Source organism: Maylandia zebra, linkage group LG5 (genome assembly GCF_041146795.1).
Source record: "Maylandia zebra isolate NMK-2024a linkage group LG5, Mzebra_GT3a, whole genome shotgun sequence".
NCBI classification, from domain to species: Eukaryota; Metazoa; Chordata; class Actinopteri; order Cichliformes; family Cichlidae; genus Maylandia; species Maylandia zebra.
In genome coordinates, this window is record NC_135171.1 from 21,543,836 (window position 1) to 21,557,011 (window position 13,176).

Sequence of the window (13,176 nt, forward strand, 5' to 3'; positions counted from 1 at the left end):
TCAGTTAAGAGTTAGGAAATCACATGGTTATTACAGTCTGTAAGTTAGCAGTATACCCATGTTTCTGCCAGCAGATTCCTACTGGAAATCTGCTGTTTCACTAACAAAACCAGTGGAAGTTTCCTTGCAGCACAATGACAGAACTACACATGTCAGAAGAGAGCAGTAGATGAGATTGTGTGACTCCAAACCTTCTCTCCAGGTGGTCCTCTGTCTCCTGTGTCGCCCTATAAAAATCAACGTGGCATAAATATAGTTGAAAATCAATGAAATTCAGACAGTTAAAGATATGCATTAGAGATAATTGTAATGTAGAGAATGAGAGAAGGAAAGTCCACTCACTCTTGTCCCTGGAGGCCCCCGTTGTCCCTCAGGACCCTTTATAGACGACAGGAAAAGAACAAGAAGTCACATCACTCTTGCATACAAAAATCTACTGAGAACAGGATCTGTGCGCATTCAGATTTATATAGGGCAACTTATCAGATGCTATGAATGCATTTAAAAATTGCAAGAATGAGGAACACTCACTCGTAGGCCTGGAGCTCCAGGAGTCCCCGCCTCGCCTTTCGTGCCTTTGCCGCCATGCTCTCCTGGGTCACCAGCATCACCCTGGGAATCACAGTGATGTAATCTGCTGCTATATACTTTTTTTTACCCAGTTACCTTACATTTTTCAGCTATTGGTGTTTATTTAGGATATTTTAACAGGTCAAACGAACATACTTGATTTTGTAAAAAAATAAATAAATAAATAAATTCTCAGTGTCTACATGCACAGAAAAAGCGCTCACCTTTTCTCCTCTCTCTCCTTTCAGCTGGCCCTGGATATCAGCCTGTTGACAAACAAACATGGCAAATGTCACATGGAGCACTGCCTCCTCTGTGTTATCAAAACTGGATTATAAGTAGTTAATTCGGTGTTAAGCTGATTCCTGGAGGCTGTTAAACAGTGTTCTGTGACACTGTTTTTTTACCACTGTTCCTGGTGGTCCTTGGGGCCCTTGAAGTCCCTGGTTGAAGAGAATAAAGTGTGTGAATCCACTAACGGTACATATAAAGACACATCTCCCATTTCCAAAATGAAAATAAGCACCATACCTGTTCTCCCTTCTCTCCTCGTGGTCCAGACAGTCCAGGGCTGCCCTGTGATTGAACACAGATCAATAAAGGTGCTGAGCGGCCGACCTTTTTCACAGCTCCTTCTCTCAAGGTCTCAACAGAATAGTACAAGAGCATACTGAAAAGCTGTCTGCATGATAACACATAAATGAGCGTCTCACATTTCGTCCACTCTCTCCAGGGTCTCCTATGTCTCCTTTCTCGCCTGGTGGCCCTGGCTGACCAGTCTGACCCTGAGTGCAGCATCAATCAAAAGGTCTGTTAAGTGAACTTTCAAATGAGGCAATTTAAAGGTTGCGATTGAAAACTTAACTTTAAAATATGCTTCAAAGAGATTTGTCATACCCTCAGTCCTCTTTCTCCTGGCTTCCCTGGAAGTCCAGACTCACCCTGATGAAAAATTAAAGTAAAAAAAAGAAAATGGCCAAGAGAAAGGATGGAACTACACCTAAATATTCATGACAGAAGGATCCTTTCTTTGTGGATATATATATATGATGGGGATGATATTCTAGTCAAACAAACATATTATAAAAGGTAAAAAGAAAAAAGAAAGAATGTGAAAGAGCGGATGTTATACTCACAGGAATGCCTTCATCACCCTTCTCTCCTCTCTCCCCCTAAAAAAAACGGGATTAATAATTTATTTGGGTGTGAAGCTCTGTGGCATTAAATTTCAAAATCGACACTAACCCAGTAGAGCATCTGAAGAGAGTACACATGCACAAAAGAAAGGCACTGGACATGTCATGAATACATAAAGGGTACTTGTTTTTACCTCTAAAACGACCATTAGAAAGAGGCGCATGTTGAAAGAAACAGAAGAAGGTTGCTGTTGATTTTTGATTACAGCACTGAGAGCAACATGGACAACCTTAATATCTTAAAACAAAAGTATGGAGTAAAGTGCAACAGTATATGGACACCTACACATTACACCTACAGGAGCTGCTCAGCCATGAAAACCCATACCATGAAGGTCCCGGCACACAGTTATTGTGCTGATGTTAATGCGCAAGGAGGTTTGAAGCTCTGTAACTTTTCGTAGCTGAGTTGCTGTGGTTCCTATATCTTTCTGATTTCAATAATTGATTGTGTTGTATTTTAGGTGATTGTGGAATATCTCGCAGGATAGAAAGTGACTTGTTAAGGTGTGGCCCAATACTTTTATCCATATAATGTACTTCACTGTGTAAGGTAAACCAGTGAAAGAATAAAAAGAGTATAAAAGTTTCAGTAGAAGCTATAGTTTCCCATAGAGGCTGGACCATATGGTTGATATTATAATAAGAATATTAATGTGGAACCAGAAAACATTTTCCATATATCATAAATTTAGATTATCAACTGATTATTACACTTATTTTAAGTACAGAAAATGTATGTCAACAGTCCTTTCTAAATATATTTACACTGTGGAGTAAAACTTAAATTATCACTCAAACCTACATCCTATTTGTAAACTCTTGAAAAAAAAAACCTGTTGCTTGTCACAGTAAAGGTCAGGTAGTAACTTCATCCAAAACACCGCTCTGACCTGTTTACCGGGAACGCCTAGCTTTCCTGGGAATCCTGCGCGTCCATTTTCTCCCCTCTCTCCCGGTTCACCTGGATCTCCCTAACAAACAGTTAAGAGGACCAGATAAACAATCAAGCAGACACTAATAAACAAAAACAACTGAAAGCATTCGCAGCAGGCCTCTCACCTTGGCACCTGGCCTTCCGCTAATACCAGCGGGCCCCTGAGGGAAAAGCATATGTTTATGTACTTTTGCTCTGAGAGGTTTGGGAATGACAACAGGTGGCACAAGGGAATGCTCCATGAATAACTGATGCTTGTGTCAGGAATACATCACGGCAGCTGTAAACAGTGCATCTGTGCCCTTTGTAGCTCTGATAAAGAGAAGTTAGGATGACTTACTCGCTCTCCCGGCTCTCCCTTAGGTCCTGCAACACCTGACCCTCCAGAGCCCGGAGACCCCTTACAGTATAAGAAAAAAAATCAAAAACCATTATGAGGTACGGCAAATGATGAACATTTAAAAGCAATAATTAACATATTTTTCTCACTTTCTCTCCTCTCTGCCCTGGTTCTCCCTTTTCTCCTTTCGAACTCTCAGGGCCAGGTACGCCTCGCTCCCCCTGCGGGTGAAAAGCGGTGGAAGTTACACCCATGAACTCTGAGCGAGCTCCGCTAAAATGAAAAGTTGTAGGAGATGCGATTTTACACATTACCTGTTCTCCTTTCCTCCCTGGGAGACCTTGAACCTGCATGATTTAAATAATTCAATAAAGGCTTGTCATCATACACATAGACTGTCATGAATATTAAGTGTATATCCAAAAAAACGCATGAAGAAATGAATGTATGTGATGATTTTCTCATGTCTGATTGCTCACAGTTCTCCCAGGCTCTCCTCGTGCACCGTCATTTCCCTGGGAACAGACATGTTCACTTGTTCTTTCATCTTTGCTTTGAAATTCATTACACCAGATTATGAAACATTCAACGGCAAAATCACGTTCCTATTGACCCGCTGCCTCTCATATCATTGCACTTAATTATATCAGTCTCACCTTTTCTCCTGGCGGTCCACTGGGTCCTGGTAAACCCTGTTACAAAAAGGAAACACCATTTTGTGAGACTCCTAATGCAGATGATGCAACAAGCATGAAACGGAAAGGCACACAGATGCCATTAGCCAATATAACATAGCAGTCTGTCACTTACTCTTACACCTGCTGGTCCTGGAGGGCCTGGCTTCCCTGAATCTCCCTGAGGAGGCAATTTAATTCAGAAAAGAGTGAAAAAAATCTTTTGAAAGCACAAGATGCTAACCTGTAACTAAGACTACAAACTAAACCAGTACTCACTCTTCCTCCAGTTTCACCAGCTGGTCCTCTCTCCCCCTACAAACATAAAAAGGTTCAAATTCAACACATGCTCTTTCGGTGAAAGTTTCCCTGTATTAAATCAGCACATGCAATCAACAGAGTCTTACTGCCATACCTGAATAACTGAAAACATTACAAACCTTTTTGGGGTGTGCTCGAATACGTGTGGGTAAAACGATGCACAGCATCAGTGGTACCAATCTACTGAGCATCAGTGACATCACTAAGGTGTCTGCTGAGAGGATACTAAAAATCCTTCCCATCTGACAAGTGATAAAATGGCATCATCCATCATAATTCATGACTGTTTCTTTTCTCGGGCTCTTTGATATACAGTATCATTTTATGACCTCGTTACTTATTCATTCATTCAGATTTTTTTTTTGTGAGTAGCATAAAAGGACTCCAGCTGTTACATCATCACGATTATTTTTTTTTAATGAATGTTGAATCTTATAGAAAAGGGGCCCCAAATACTGTGAAAAGTTATCTTGATCCATATAACAGAAAGACGAATAAACAGTGACACAAAGAAAGATTCAGTCTCATGTCATGTGACTCACCCTATCTCCCTGTGATCCAGGCTCACCTGGTTGCCCTCTGTCTCCCTATCAGGAAAGAGAGTGATAGAAGTCATTATTCTTTTGGAAAAATGGCAAAAGTTTATTTTTTTCCCTGCCATCGTCTTACCTTGCTGCCAATTTCTCCTGGAGGCCCACGGGGCCCCTGAAAAACAGAAACAAAATGTTCAACCCTAAATTTATCAGCTCCACTGAGGGGGTTATGAATTTATTTCTGTTTCTAATTACACTGTTTCCTAATTAGCAGGATTTCTCAGCACCCAAACATGGCCATTTAGAAAGCATTTCCTCAAAACTCTCTAACTGTAAGGCACAGAAGCCCTTTTTTCACATGTATTTATTTATCTAAGCCGCCTTCATCATCCTGTCTGTTCTTTCTGATATTTACTGCATAAAATGGATACATCTTCATCATACTGTACTATGAGCCATGCTTTTTAAACACCCATGTGTCTGACCTACCCTGTCCCCAGGTTCCCCATTTTTGCCTGGAGGTCCAGGTTGTCCTTCGGCACTGTCACCCTGAAAAATAATCACAGGCCTGTGAAATAAACACATTGCACCACTCTTAAACCGACTCAATAGGCAACTACCTTCTCCCCTTTTCTGCCCTCAAGTCCTGCAGGTCCTGGAGGACCCCGAGGTCCCTGAAGTCCTGGAATACCCTGATAATACAAAAAGCAATTAGTAAATGCAAAATATGCCTTGCTTGTACACAGAGCCAACCTTCAAAATAATGTGTCAGCACACTGTCTGCGATTGACAGCTCTTACAGGGGAGCCCTTCTCGCCTTTCACTGCCACCCCGCTGCCTACTCCTGGAGGTCCCTGTCAGCAAAAAGAAATAAAAGGTGAGAAATCATTCTGCTCGTGTGGTCCTTCGCAGTGAAAGGACAAGTTGGTGATGGTGTGACTCACCCTCTCTCCTGGGCTTCCCTTGTCTCCCTGTAGAAAAAAGTGGAGGAGGAGAGAGAAAGACAGATTGAGAAAACAACCGGGGGGAGAACGAGGACTCAGAACATTGTTACTCTATAATAGGTTTCCCAAGAGACTGATGTGCGTCATGTGTATGCACACAAACTCACAGGTTGATCTGTAAAAAAAAAAACCCAAAAAACAAACAAAGGACGTCTCTGCTGTTTTATGTATTGTTTTATTGCGGTCATAAGCCGCTACTTTTTTCCCCACACTGTGAACACTGCGGCTTATACTGACGTGCGGCTAATGCATATTTTTTGTCATGCGGCCAAAAACATTTTGCCTGGTAACAGTAGACCAATAAAATTGATAAGTAGTATATATACGTATATATTTTTACCGGTTGTTAAGAGACGTTGTAATGTTGTTTGTGCACTGTTCCGTAAAAAAAACACAACATACGCAGCGTAATTTGTGTGTTACCGATACGTACGTATACTTAAAGGTAGCCGTGTTACAGCCGCTGTTTGAGGAAAAAAAGCATTTGCAGTATGTATTTTTGTATGTTACCATAACGTTTATGTTACCTTACGGATTAAATTAAACGTTAAAAATCCTCACGTGTAATATTTTTGTGCAGATATCTCATATTACAAGTGAAACGCATACGGCTTAAAATCCGGTGCGGCCTGTACAAGTGCAAAATTGATTCTTTCTAGGATTAGAGCATGCGGCTTTTCATCAGGTGCGCTCTGTAGTCCGGGATTTACGGTACCTTAAAACTAAAGCAGATTGACATAATGCAATGATCTGTTAATAACGCGACATTCTTATAAAATAACTGAAGAATTGGAAACTTTGCTGGGAAAGAGAATAAAGGATGAGATTTTTCTTCATTATTTCCCAGTGGGTCACCACAGCTGATCGATCTGTCCCTTTATCCCCAGCCAGTGACCAGTGAACACTATGATAGACAGGGTAATTCATGTCCAGACTTCAGACTTCGCAAAATCAAACAGCATCAGTCTCTGGGGCGATCGTGGCTCAAGAGTTGGCAGTTTGTCTTGTAATCAGAAGGTTGCCAGTTCAAGCCCCGGCTCGGACAGTCTCGGTCGTTGTGTCCTTGGGCAAGACACTTCACCTGTTGCCTACTGGTGGTGGTCAGAGGGCCCGGTGGCGCCAGTGTCCGGCAGCCTCGCCTCTGTCAGTGCGCCCCAGGGCAGCTGTGGCTACAATGTAGCTGCCATCACCAGTGTGTGAATGGGTGGATGATTGAATGTGTAAAGCGCTTTGGGGTCCTTAGGGACTAGTAAAGCGCTATACAAATACAGGCCATTTAGCATCAGTCTCTGTTATTGAATATGAAAACTGGATTTTTAATACATTAAAAGAAGAAAAAAGACCCGAGACTTTTTAAATATGGAGTGGAAAACTGAAAAGTAGAAACCTGGATAAAAACCTCCAACCAAAGAAAAACTGCCCAAGGATTTCTTTACATATACAGCCAATGATTGATATTCCACTGATGAAATATGCAGGCAGCTCAATACTACCACCATGTGTGACACTCTGACAATAACAGTTTCTTGTTGGAGAAATGCTCCACAGAGTTCATAAACCATATCCAACAGCTGTTTTCCCAGTAGGAATGGAAATAATGGAAAGAACTGAGTGAAAAAACTGTACCCACCCAAGTATATAATGACCAGTATATAATAAGCTTGTATATAAAAACAGAGCAAATATTCATTGCATTTGAAACTGCTGCTGTTTCCTTGTACTTGTAACAGAGCTAAGGGAAACTGACTGGGTAGTTTCAGAATCAGAATCAGAATCAGAAAGGGTTTTATTGCCAAATGTTGAGCAGGTTTACAACATTAGGAAATTGCTGCGGTGTTTAGTGCAAACATACTGTCATAAACGCTTAAATAGATATAAAAATAAAAATAAGAATAAGAATTAAAAGTGCTAAGTAGATAGTTTAAGATACGTTTTAGCACCGATATGGCAGAGAACAAAACTTCTGCACAGAAGTCAACCTGGCGGTCAGTGTTTTGCACTAGGAAAGGATGTGGGCTCATACATACATGAGACATGAGTAAGGGCACTTTAGAAATCTGATGTCAAAAGAATTAACTATGGAAATCTATTTCTTTTCTTAGTAGAAGCGAAACAATGCAGGAGAAAAACCTTGACTGAAAGCCCTGGTGTTCCTGGTATTCCTGGGCGACCATCCTGGCCTCGTGTCCCTGGAACTCCAGGTTCTCCTTTGGTGCCGTCCCTGCCTAGCCGACCTGGTATACCCTTGCCACACAACAAAAACTCAAGTCAGTACATATGAATGATGGATGACCATACAAACCATTTTAACTACACTCTCTTCTACACCTAAGATTTTACAGGTGACACTTTGGCCCACTGTGGGTTTTAGGATTACACTGGCTATTTAAAAGAAGTTAAAGAATGCTGTGAATGTCAACATAAGAAACATCCTGACTGGTTATCTGGTGCTTTTCTTACATCTGTTCCTGGAATGCCTGGTTCTCCTTTCCTCCCTGGAAGACCCCCACCACCAGATGTCACAGAACCTGGTTCACCCTAAAATATCAACAAAGTGCAGTAAACAGTGGAATAATAATACTTCACCTTTTTTCTGAATTGGAAAAAAAAGGTTAAGATGTTTTTAAGCTCACCCTTTCACCTTTATCACCCTTGGGCCCCAGTGGTCCTGGTGTTCCTGGTTCACCCTAGAACAACAGAAAACAAAGGAAACACTGCAGTTCAAACCCGGTCACCAACAACTCTCTGGTACAGGACGGCTGGGGCTACTTACTGGGTTTCCTCTGACACCAGGTAAGCCTTGTGAACCCTGTGCAGTAAAAAAATAAAAAAAAAATAATAATAAGTAACAGTATTTTATTGACTCGCTGCTAACAAAATCATAAACAGTCAATCTGTGGGTTCCAGTCACTCTACTCACAGGAACACCTGCATTTCCAGGGGCACCTGGTCGCCCTGGTAACCCTGGATTTCCATCAATACCGGGAAAACCCTAAAGAGAACACGGCATATTAGTTTGCTTCTGTTTTGGCTGGTTTGTATGGTTTAGAATGATTTCAGCTACACTTACTCGCTCTCCCTTTTCTCCTTTTACCACTAGCGAAGGGTCAATTGGGACACTTTGGCCTGGTGTTCCTGGACGACCTTCAGGGCCTCTGGGGCCATCTCTCCCAGGCAAACCATCACGACCCTGTATGAAGATTGCTATTTTCAAGAAAGAGCTAGCATGGCGGTGGACTGCAAACCGACATGCAGATTTGCATTAACCATAGGCAGGCTAAAGCAACTTAAACAGCACAACCTGTGTAGAGCTGCCAGTTAACACGTTCAGCTGAGCCAACACTGTTGTGGGCTGATATTGATTTGCTGGATTTGCGACAGAACCAGACTTTGTGGCCTGCCTGGACTGACTTTACACTCAATAACTGGACGCTTGCTAAAATGTCATATCAATATCCATTTGCAGTAACACTGCACTACTGCAATGCCAAACTGAATCATCAAATTCAGTACAATTAAATGACTCACAGGCTCTCCCTTGCGTCCATCTGCACCATCTCTGCCTCTCTCACCCTGTGGGTTCAAACAAAGGAAACAGCATCTTAAAAGCTGAAGAACAAGACCACTGGAGAAAAAAAAAGTGCAACTTCAGCTCTTCAATACCTTTTCTCCACGTTCTCCCTTGTCACCCTAAAAGAAAATTAAAAAATAACACCAAAGATTTAGAAATTACAATATGAACGGCAACAGAAGAAAGCTCTTGCTTTTATCAGTTACATAATTAACAAGCAATTAATCGGAGCAGCTTACATCAGTCAGTTTGTGGTTATAGGTTATAAAATGTAAAAATACAGCATGACGGTACACAATAACTTACCAGAGGGCACTGAATGGTGCACTCATCTGTATCTTGAGTAGTCTAAAAAACATCAACAGAAACAGCTGAGATTTAGACTTTAATTCTTATCACCGTTAAAATAATCGACACATATTCACTAATGTGAGTGTTACAGATGTTTAAATAGTTACTGGAAAACTAGCTGTTTTGTTTGCCTTCTTCTTTTTTTAAGTACATGTCAGTCCAGATCACACCAAGCTTAACTCTAATTCAAGATTGTAAACAAAATATTTTTTCTGGTTTCTTCCCACCTCTTGCGCTCTGGCAATACCACAGAGCAAGTCGGCTAGATTAGACTGTAGCGTGTTCAGCTGCGCTGGATAGCTTGTATACAAGAGGTTGTTGTTGCCATCTGACACAGCCTGATACAGCTCCACAGTGTCTGCCTGGTCGACACCAACAGCTAGGACTTTCACACCTAGCAAACATGCAAACAGAAAAATCAACAGTATTTGTTTGCAAGGCAGAAAAGATCATGTCTGTAGTGTACTGCAATTGAACAAACTATTTGTGGAATTATTTTGTAAGCATTGTTAATTAATTAAATTGTTTATTAAAATTTGATATGCCAAATACTCGGCATATCTCAGCATGATGTGCAGTGTGTCCGGCTCTGTTCAAGATGCTTTCAGATGTTTCATTCTATTAATGGTTTTCATTTATTTTTAGATTGAACACATGGCTTCCTACATTTTTAGACACACTTTTGTGGTAGATATGTCCCAACTAAACTGTTCCAATTCTGTCAAATATGCTGCCTTCATAGGGACCAGGCAGTAACACCCATCCAAGTTAAAGCAGCTGTCATTCTATTATATTCTGTTAATATTGTGACTTCATGTCAGTGATCCTCTGAAAGAAAACCTGTAACTTTGAGACTGCTGGCTGCAAGGCTCAGGTCGTCATTGGAACGTTTGTCAGCGATGATGACAACAACACCAGGGACCCTTAGTCTCCGTCCAGCTGATGGGGTCAGGACATATTGTCTGGTGAATGTTACCGCCTCACCTGCAGAGGGTGACAGGCAATATCACAAATGTCATCGCACAAAACAAAGTAGCTGCTCAGATGGCACTCAGTAAGAACATCAAAGGACTGTCAGAAATGATAAGGAGAAAGACAAAAATCCCAACCGATGTTGCTCCCTGGGCTTTCATCAAAGGGTATGGACTGAATCTCTTGAAGAAGGGTGTCAGATCTGGCATGGCGATTGAGCAGGAACCATATTTTGGGTCTAGAACCATATACTACAACCCCAATCTGAAACAGATTTAAAAAAATAGCCCATAAGTAAAAGCTAAAAAAGGACTGGAAAAAAAACAGTTGTGCATTTCCCTGATCTGTTGTGAGACTTTTTTTTGACAAAAAGTACCTGTGTGTTGAGGGCTCCAGTAGTTATGAGAGACTCTGCTGTATTTGTGAGGAATTCACGTAAAGGTCTTGCAAGATTAATACGATCAGTGGACGCAGGTACCAGAAACACCACATCTAGAGACCCAAGCGCACACACTGCAAACAGAGGTGTGTGTCAGGGTTAGTAAGCGATGCATTCTTAAACAAAAGCATATGAAAGAACATGTGTTTGTTTTACCAGGGCGTCCAACTACAGAGCTTTCCCCTCCTAGTCCACTTGCAAAGTTGGGTTGCAGGCTAAATCGATATCGAAGGCCCAAACGCAGCCCGGGCACCTCATAAGAGCTAGATGAAGCAGGCAGCGTGACGGACAAGACTCGACCACTATCTGAGAAATGTGAACAGTGGGATTAAATGAAATGCATAATGTTAACAATGCAAGCATGTAGAAGTTGAAACAAAACAAAAAAGTGAACATGTATACCGCGATGCCTTACCTGATTCTTCTCTCCAACGAAGAATATATCCGGTGGCACCTTGTAAAGGACTCCAGCCTAGCCGCACAGAATCCTGGGTAACCTCTACCACTCGTAAAGTTGTGGTAGGCAATGAAGGCGGGGTATAATCACCAGCTGTGTGCATTCAGATGTAGTCAATTTATCCCCTTTATCAGTCAGTTTTGTACATTTCAACGGTTTTCTGTGAAATTTGAGATTTTGCAGCAAGGCTTCACAGAACCCTGTATATTCCTGAAGGTTTATGTTAGCACCAATCAGTATTTGTGAATTACCTCTAAAACACATTTCCTGCAATTATATCCAAAAGTCAGGACTCACGTGTGGTAACGCTGACAGATACCGGGGCTCCCTCTCTGTTTTGGACTAAAGCCATGACCTGCACCTCATACTGAACTCCAGGGTCCAGCTGGTCTAAATCCACTGCTGTCACATCTCCAGCTACCAGCTGACTCCTCTCTTCACCACCTACAGCAAAACACAGCAAGAGTGAGTGATCTAAGAGAAACAAGCTTTTATAACACCTTAATATCAGAAGAGACAAAAGAAGAAACAAAACCACACACCATCTGTTCTCCTCCAAGACACACGATAAGATGTTGCTCCCTGCATGCCAACCCAGGTGACTCGGACAACCTCTCCGCGGCCCTCCTGGACTTGCAGTGATGTCACAGTCCCAACCGTGGACTGATCTGGTTCTGTGAGTAGGATCAGGAAATACTAAGCATTGTTTACTTTAAAATATTCCAAGTAATCCACACTCACAGCTAGGTTTATGTAAAAAGATACACTTTGCACCTGTTGTTCTGGGTATTTGGCTGATCTAGTGAGATACCTGTTTTGACATCTAGAACTGCAGGAGTCCCTTCTCGAGATCCAGTCAGTGTAGAAACCTGCACTGTGTAAGCCGAATCTGGCTGCAGTCCATCGATAGTGTAGGTAGAAACACTGGCATCAACTTGACGACTAGTTTCGACTCCTGCAGCGAGCAGAATATTGTTTGACACTAACACATTCTTTTATTTATTAATCATGTATGTGGTTCCATGTAAATGCATGCATTTGCTTTTAATGCAAATAATTACAAACCATCATCACGGCGCCACGTGATCTTATACCCAGTTGCCCTCGAGGAAAGTGTCCACGTAATGCGTATTCTCTGAGGCGTGATGTCAAGGACACGAAGTCCAGACAATAACCCACTTTGGGGATTGGTCTGAGTAGCCAGCGTGGCCACCTCTCCAACACGCTGATCAGCAACAGCTGCAACACCAATTATTAGTGCCTCATCTGGCTGCAGGCCTTCTAGGGTGAAGGCCGTGAGCTCCGCTCCCAGAGTACGGGATTGTTCTGCACCTACAAAAGGGAGAACATGGGGTTACAAAAAAATCTAAATTAATCAAGCTAAAACAGAGAAGAAATCTAAACGATTTTATATATATATATATATATATATATATATATATATATATATATATATATATATATATATATATATATATATATATATATATATATATATATATATATGAGATAATATTTATATACATAACACCTACTGTTGCCTTGTCTCCAAGTAACCCTGTACCCCGTTGCTCCGGTAACACCTGTCCAGGTAATTCGAATTCTCCGACTATTTGCATTTATTACTCTCAGATTAGTCACCCTTCCCACAACTTGCTCTGCAATCATTAATAAAATGATTAATAAAATATAGCATCACGGTGCTTTTAAGGAAAAAACTGTGGCTAAAGCCTGAACTTCACAGAGGTCCATTCAGGGTCCAAGGTTTTCAAAGATAAAAAACAAACAAACACATCTGCCATTGAGTCAAG

General features: G+C 41.5%; 1 protein-coding gene across 2 annotated transcripts in view; it reads right to left on the reverse strand.

Annotated features, from left to right (window-relative positions):
• col7a1 (collagen, type VII, alpha 1) overlaps positions 1-13,176 on the reverse strand; it is a 55,310-nt gene that overhangs the window by 27,013 nt on the left and 15,121 nt on the right. For both annotated transcript variants that reach the window (XM_004544847.3, XM_004544848.3), the window contains exons 17-60: positions 12,901-13,023; positions 12,431-12,697; positions 12,177-12,320; positions 11,908-12,039; positions 11,663-11,809; positions 11,324-11,458; positions 11,065-11,214; positions 10,846-10,982; positions 10,607-10,733; positions 10,338-10,481; positions 9,725-9,891; positions 9,453-9,494; positions 9,239-9,265; positions 9,104-9,148; positions 8,646-8,765; positions 8,496-8,567; positions 8,349-8,384; positions 8,209-8,262; positions 8,036-8,113; positions 7,706-7,819; positions 5,516-5,542; positions 5,372-5,425; positions 5,192-5,263; positions 5,061-5,120; positions 4,708-4,743; positions 4,581-4,625; positions 3,997-4,032; positions 3,854-3,898; positions 3,700-3,735; positions 3,523-3,558; positions 3,358-3,390; positions 3,193-3,264; positions 3,044-3,103; positions 2,829-2,864; positions 2,660-2,740; positions 1,707-1,742; positions 1,468-1,512; positions 1,284-1,355; positions 1,102-1,146; positions 978-1,013; positions 795-836; positions 532-612; positions 343-378; positions 192-227 (exon numbers count right to left, since the gene is read on the reverse strand). In XM_004544847.3, coding sequence (XP_004544904.3) covers positions 192-227; positions 343-378; positions 532-612; positions 795-836; positions 978-1,013; positions 1,102-1,146; positions 1,284-1,355; positions 1,468-1,512; positions 1,707-1,742; positions 2,660-2,740; positions 2,829-2,864; positions 3,044-3,103; positions 3,193-3,264; positions 3,358-3,390; positions 3,523-3,558; positions 3,700-3,735; positions 3,854-3,898; positions 3,997-4,032; positions 4,581-4,625; positions 4,708-4,743; positions 5,061-5,120; positions 5,192-5,263; positions 5,372-5,425; positions 5,516-5,542; positions 7,706-7,819; positions 8,036-8,113; positions 8,209-8,262; positions 8,349-8,384; positions 8,496-8,567; positions 8,646-8,765; positions 9,104-9,148; positions 9,239-9,265; positions 9,453-9,494; positions 9,725-9,891; positions 10,338-10,481; positions 10,607-10,733; positions 10,846-10,982; positions 11,065-11,214; positions 11,324-11,458; positions 11,663-11,809; positions 11,908-12,039; positions 12,177-12,320; positions 12,431-12,697; positions 12,901-13,023 — 3,419 coding nt within the window. The remainder of the gene's footprint in view (positions 1-191; positions 228-342; positions 379-531; positions 613-794; positions 837-977; positions 1,014-1,101; positions 1,147-1,283; positions 1,356-1,467; positions 1,513-1,706; positions 1,743-2,659; positions 2,741-2,828; positions 2,865-3,043; positions 3,104-3,192; positions 3,265-3,357; positions 3,391-3,522; positions 3,559-3,699; positions 3,736-3,853; positions 3,899-3,996; positions 4,033-4,580; positions 4,626-4,707; positions 4,744-5,060; positions 5,121-5,191; positions 5,264-5,371; positions 5,426-5,515; positions 5,543-7,705; positions 7,820-8,035; positions 8,114-8,208; positions 8,263-8,348; positions 8,385-8,495; positions 8,568-8,645; positions 8,766-9,103; positions 9,149-9,238; positions 9,266-9,452; positions 9,495-9,724; positions 9,892-10,337; positions 10,482-10,606; positions 10,734-10,845; positions 10,983-11,064; positions 11,215-11,323; positions 11,459-11,662; positions 11,810-11,907; positions 12,040-12,176; positions 12,321-12,430; positions 12,698-12,900; positions 13,024-13,176) is intronic.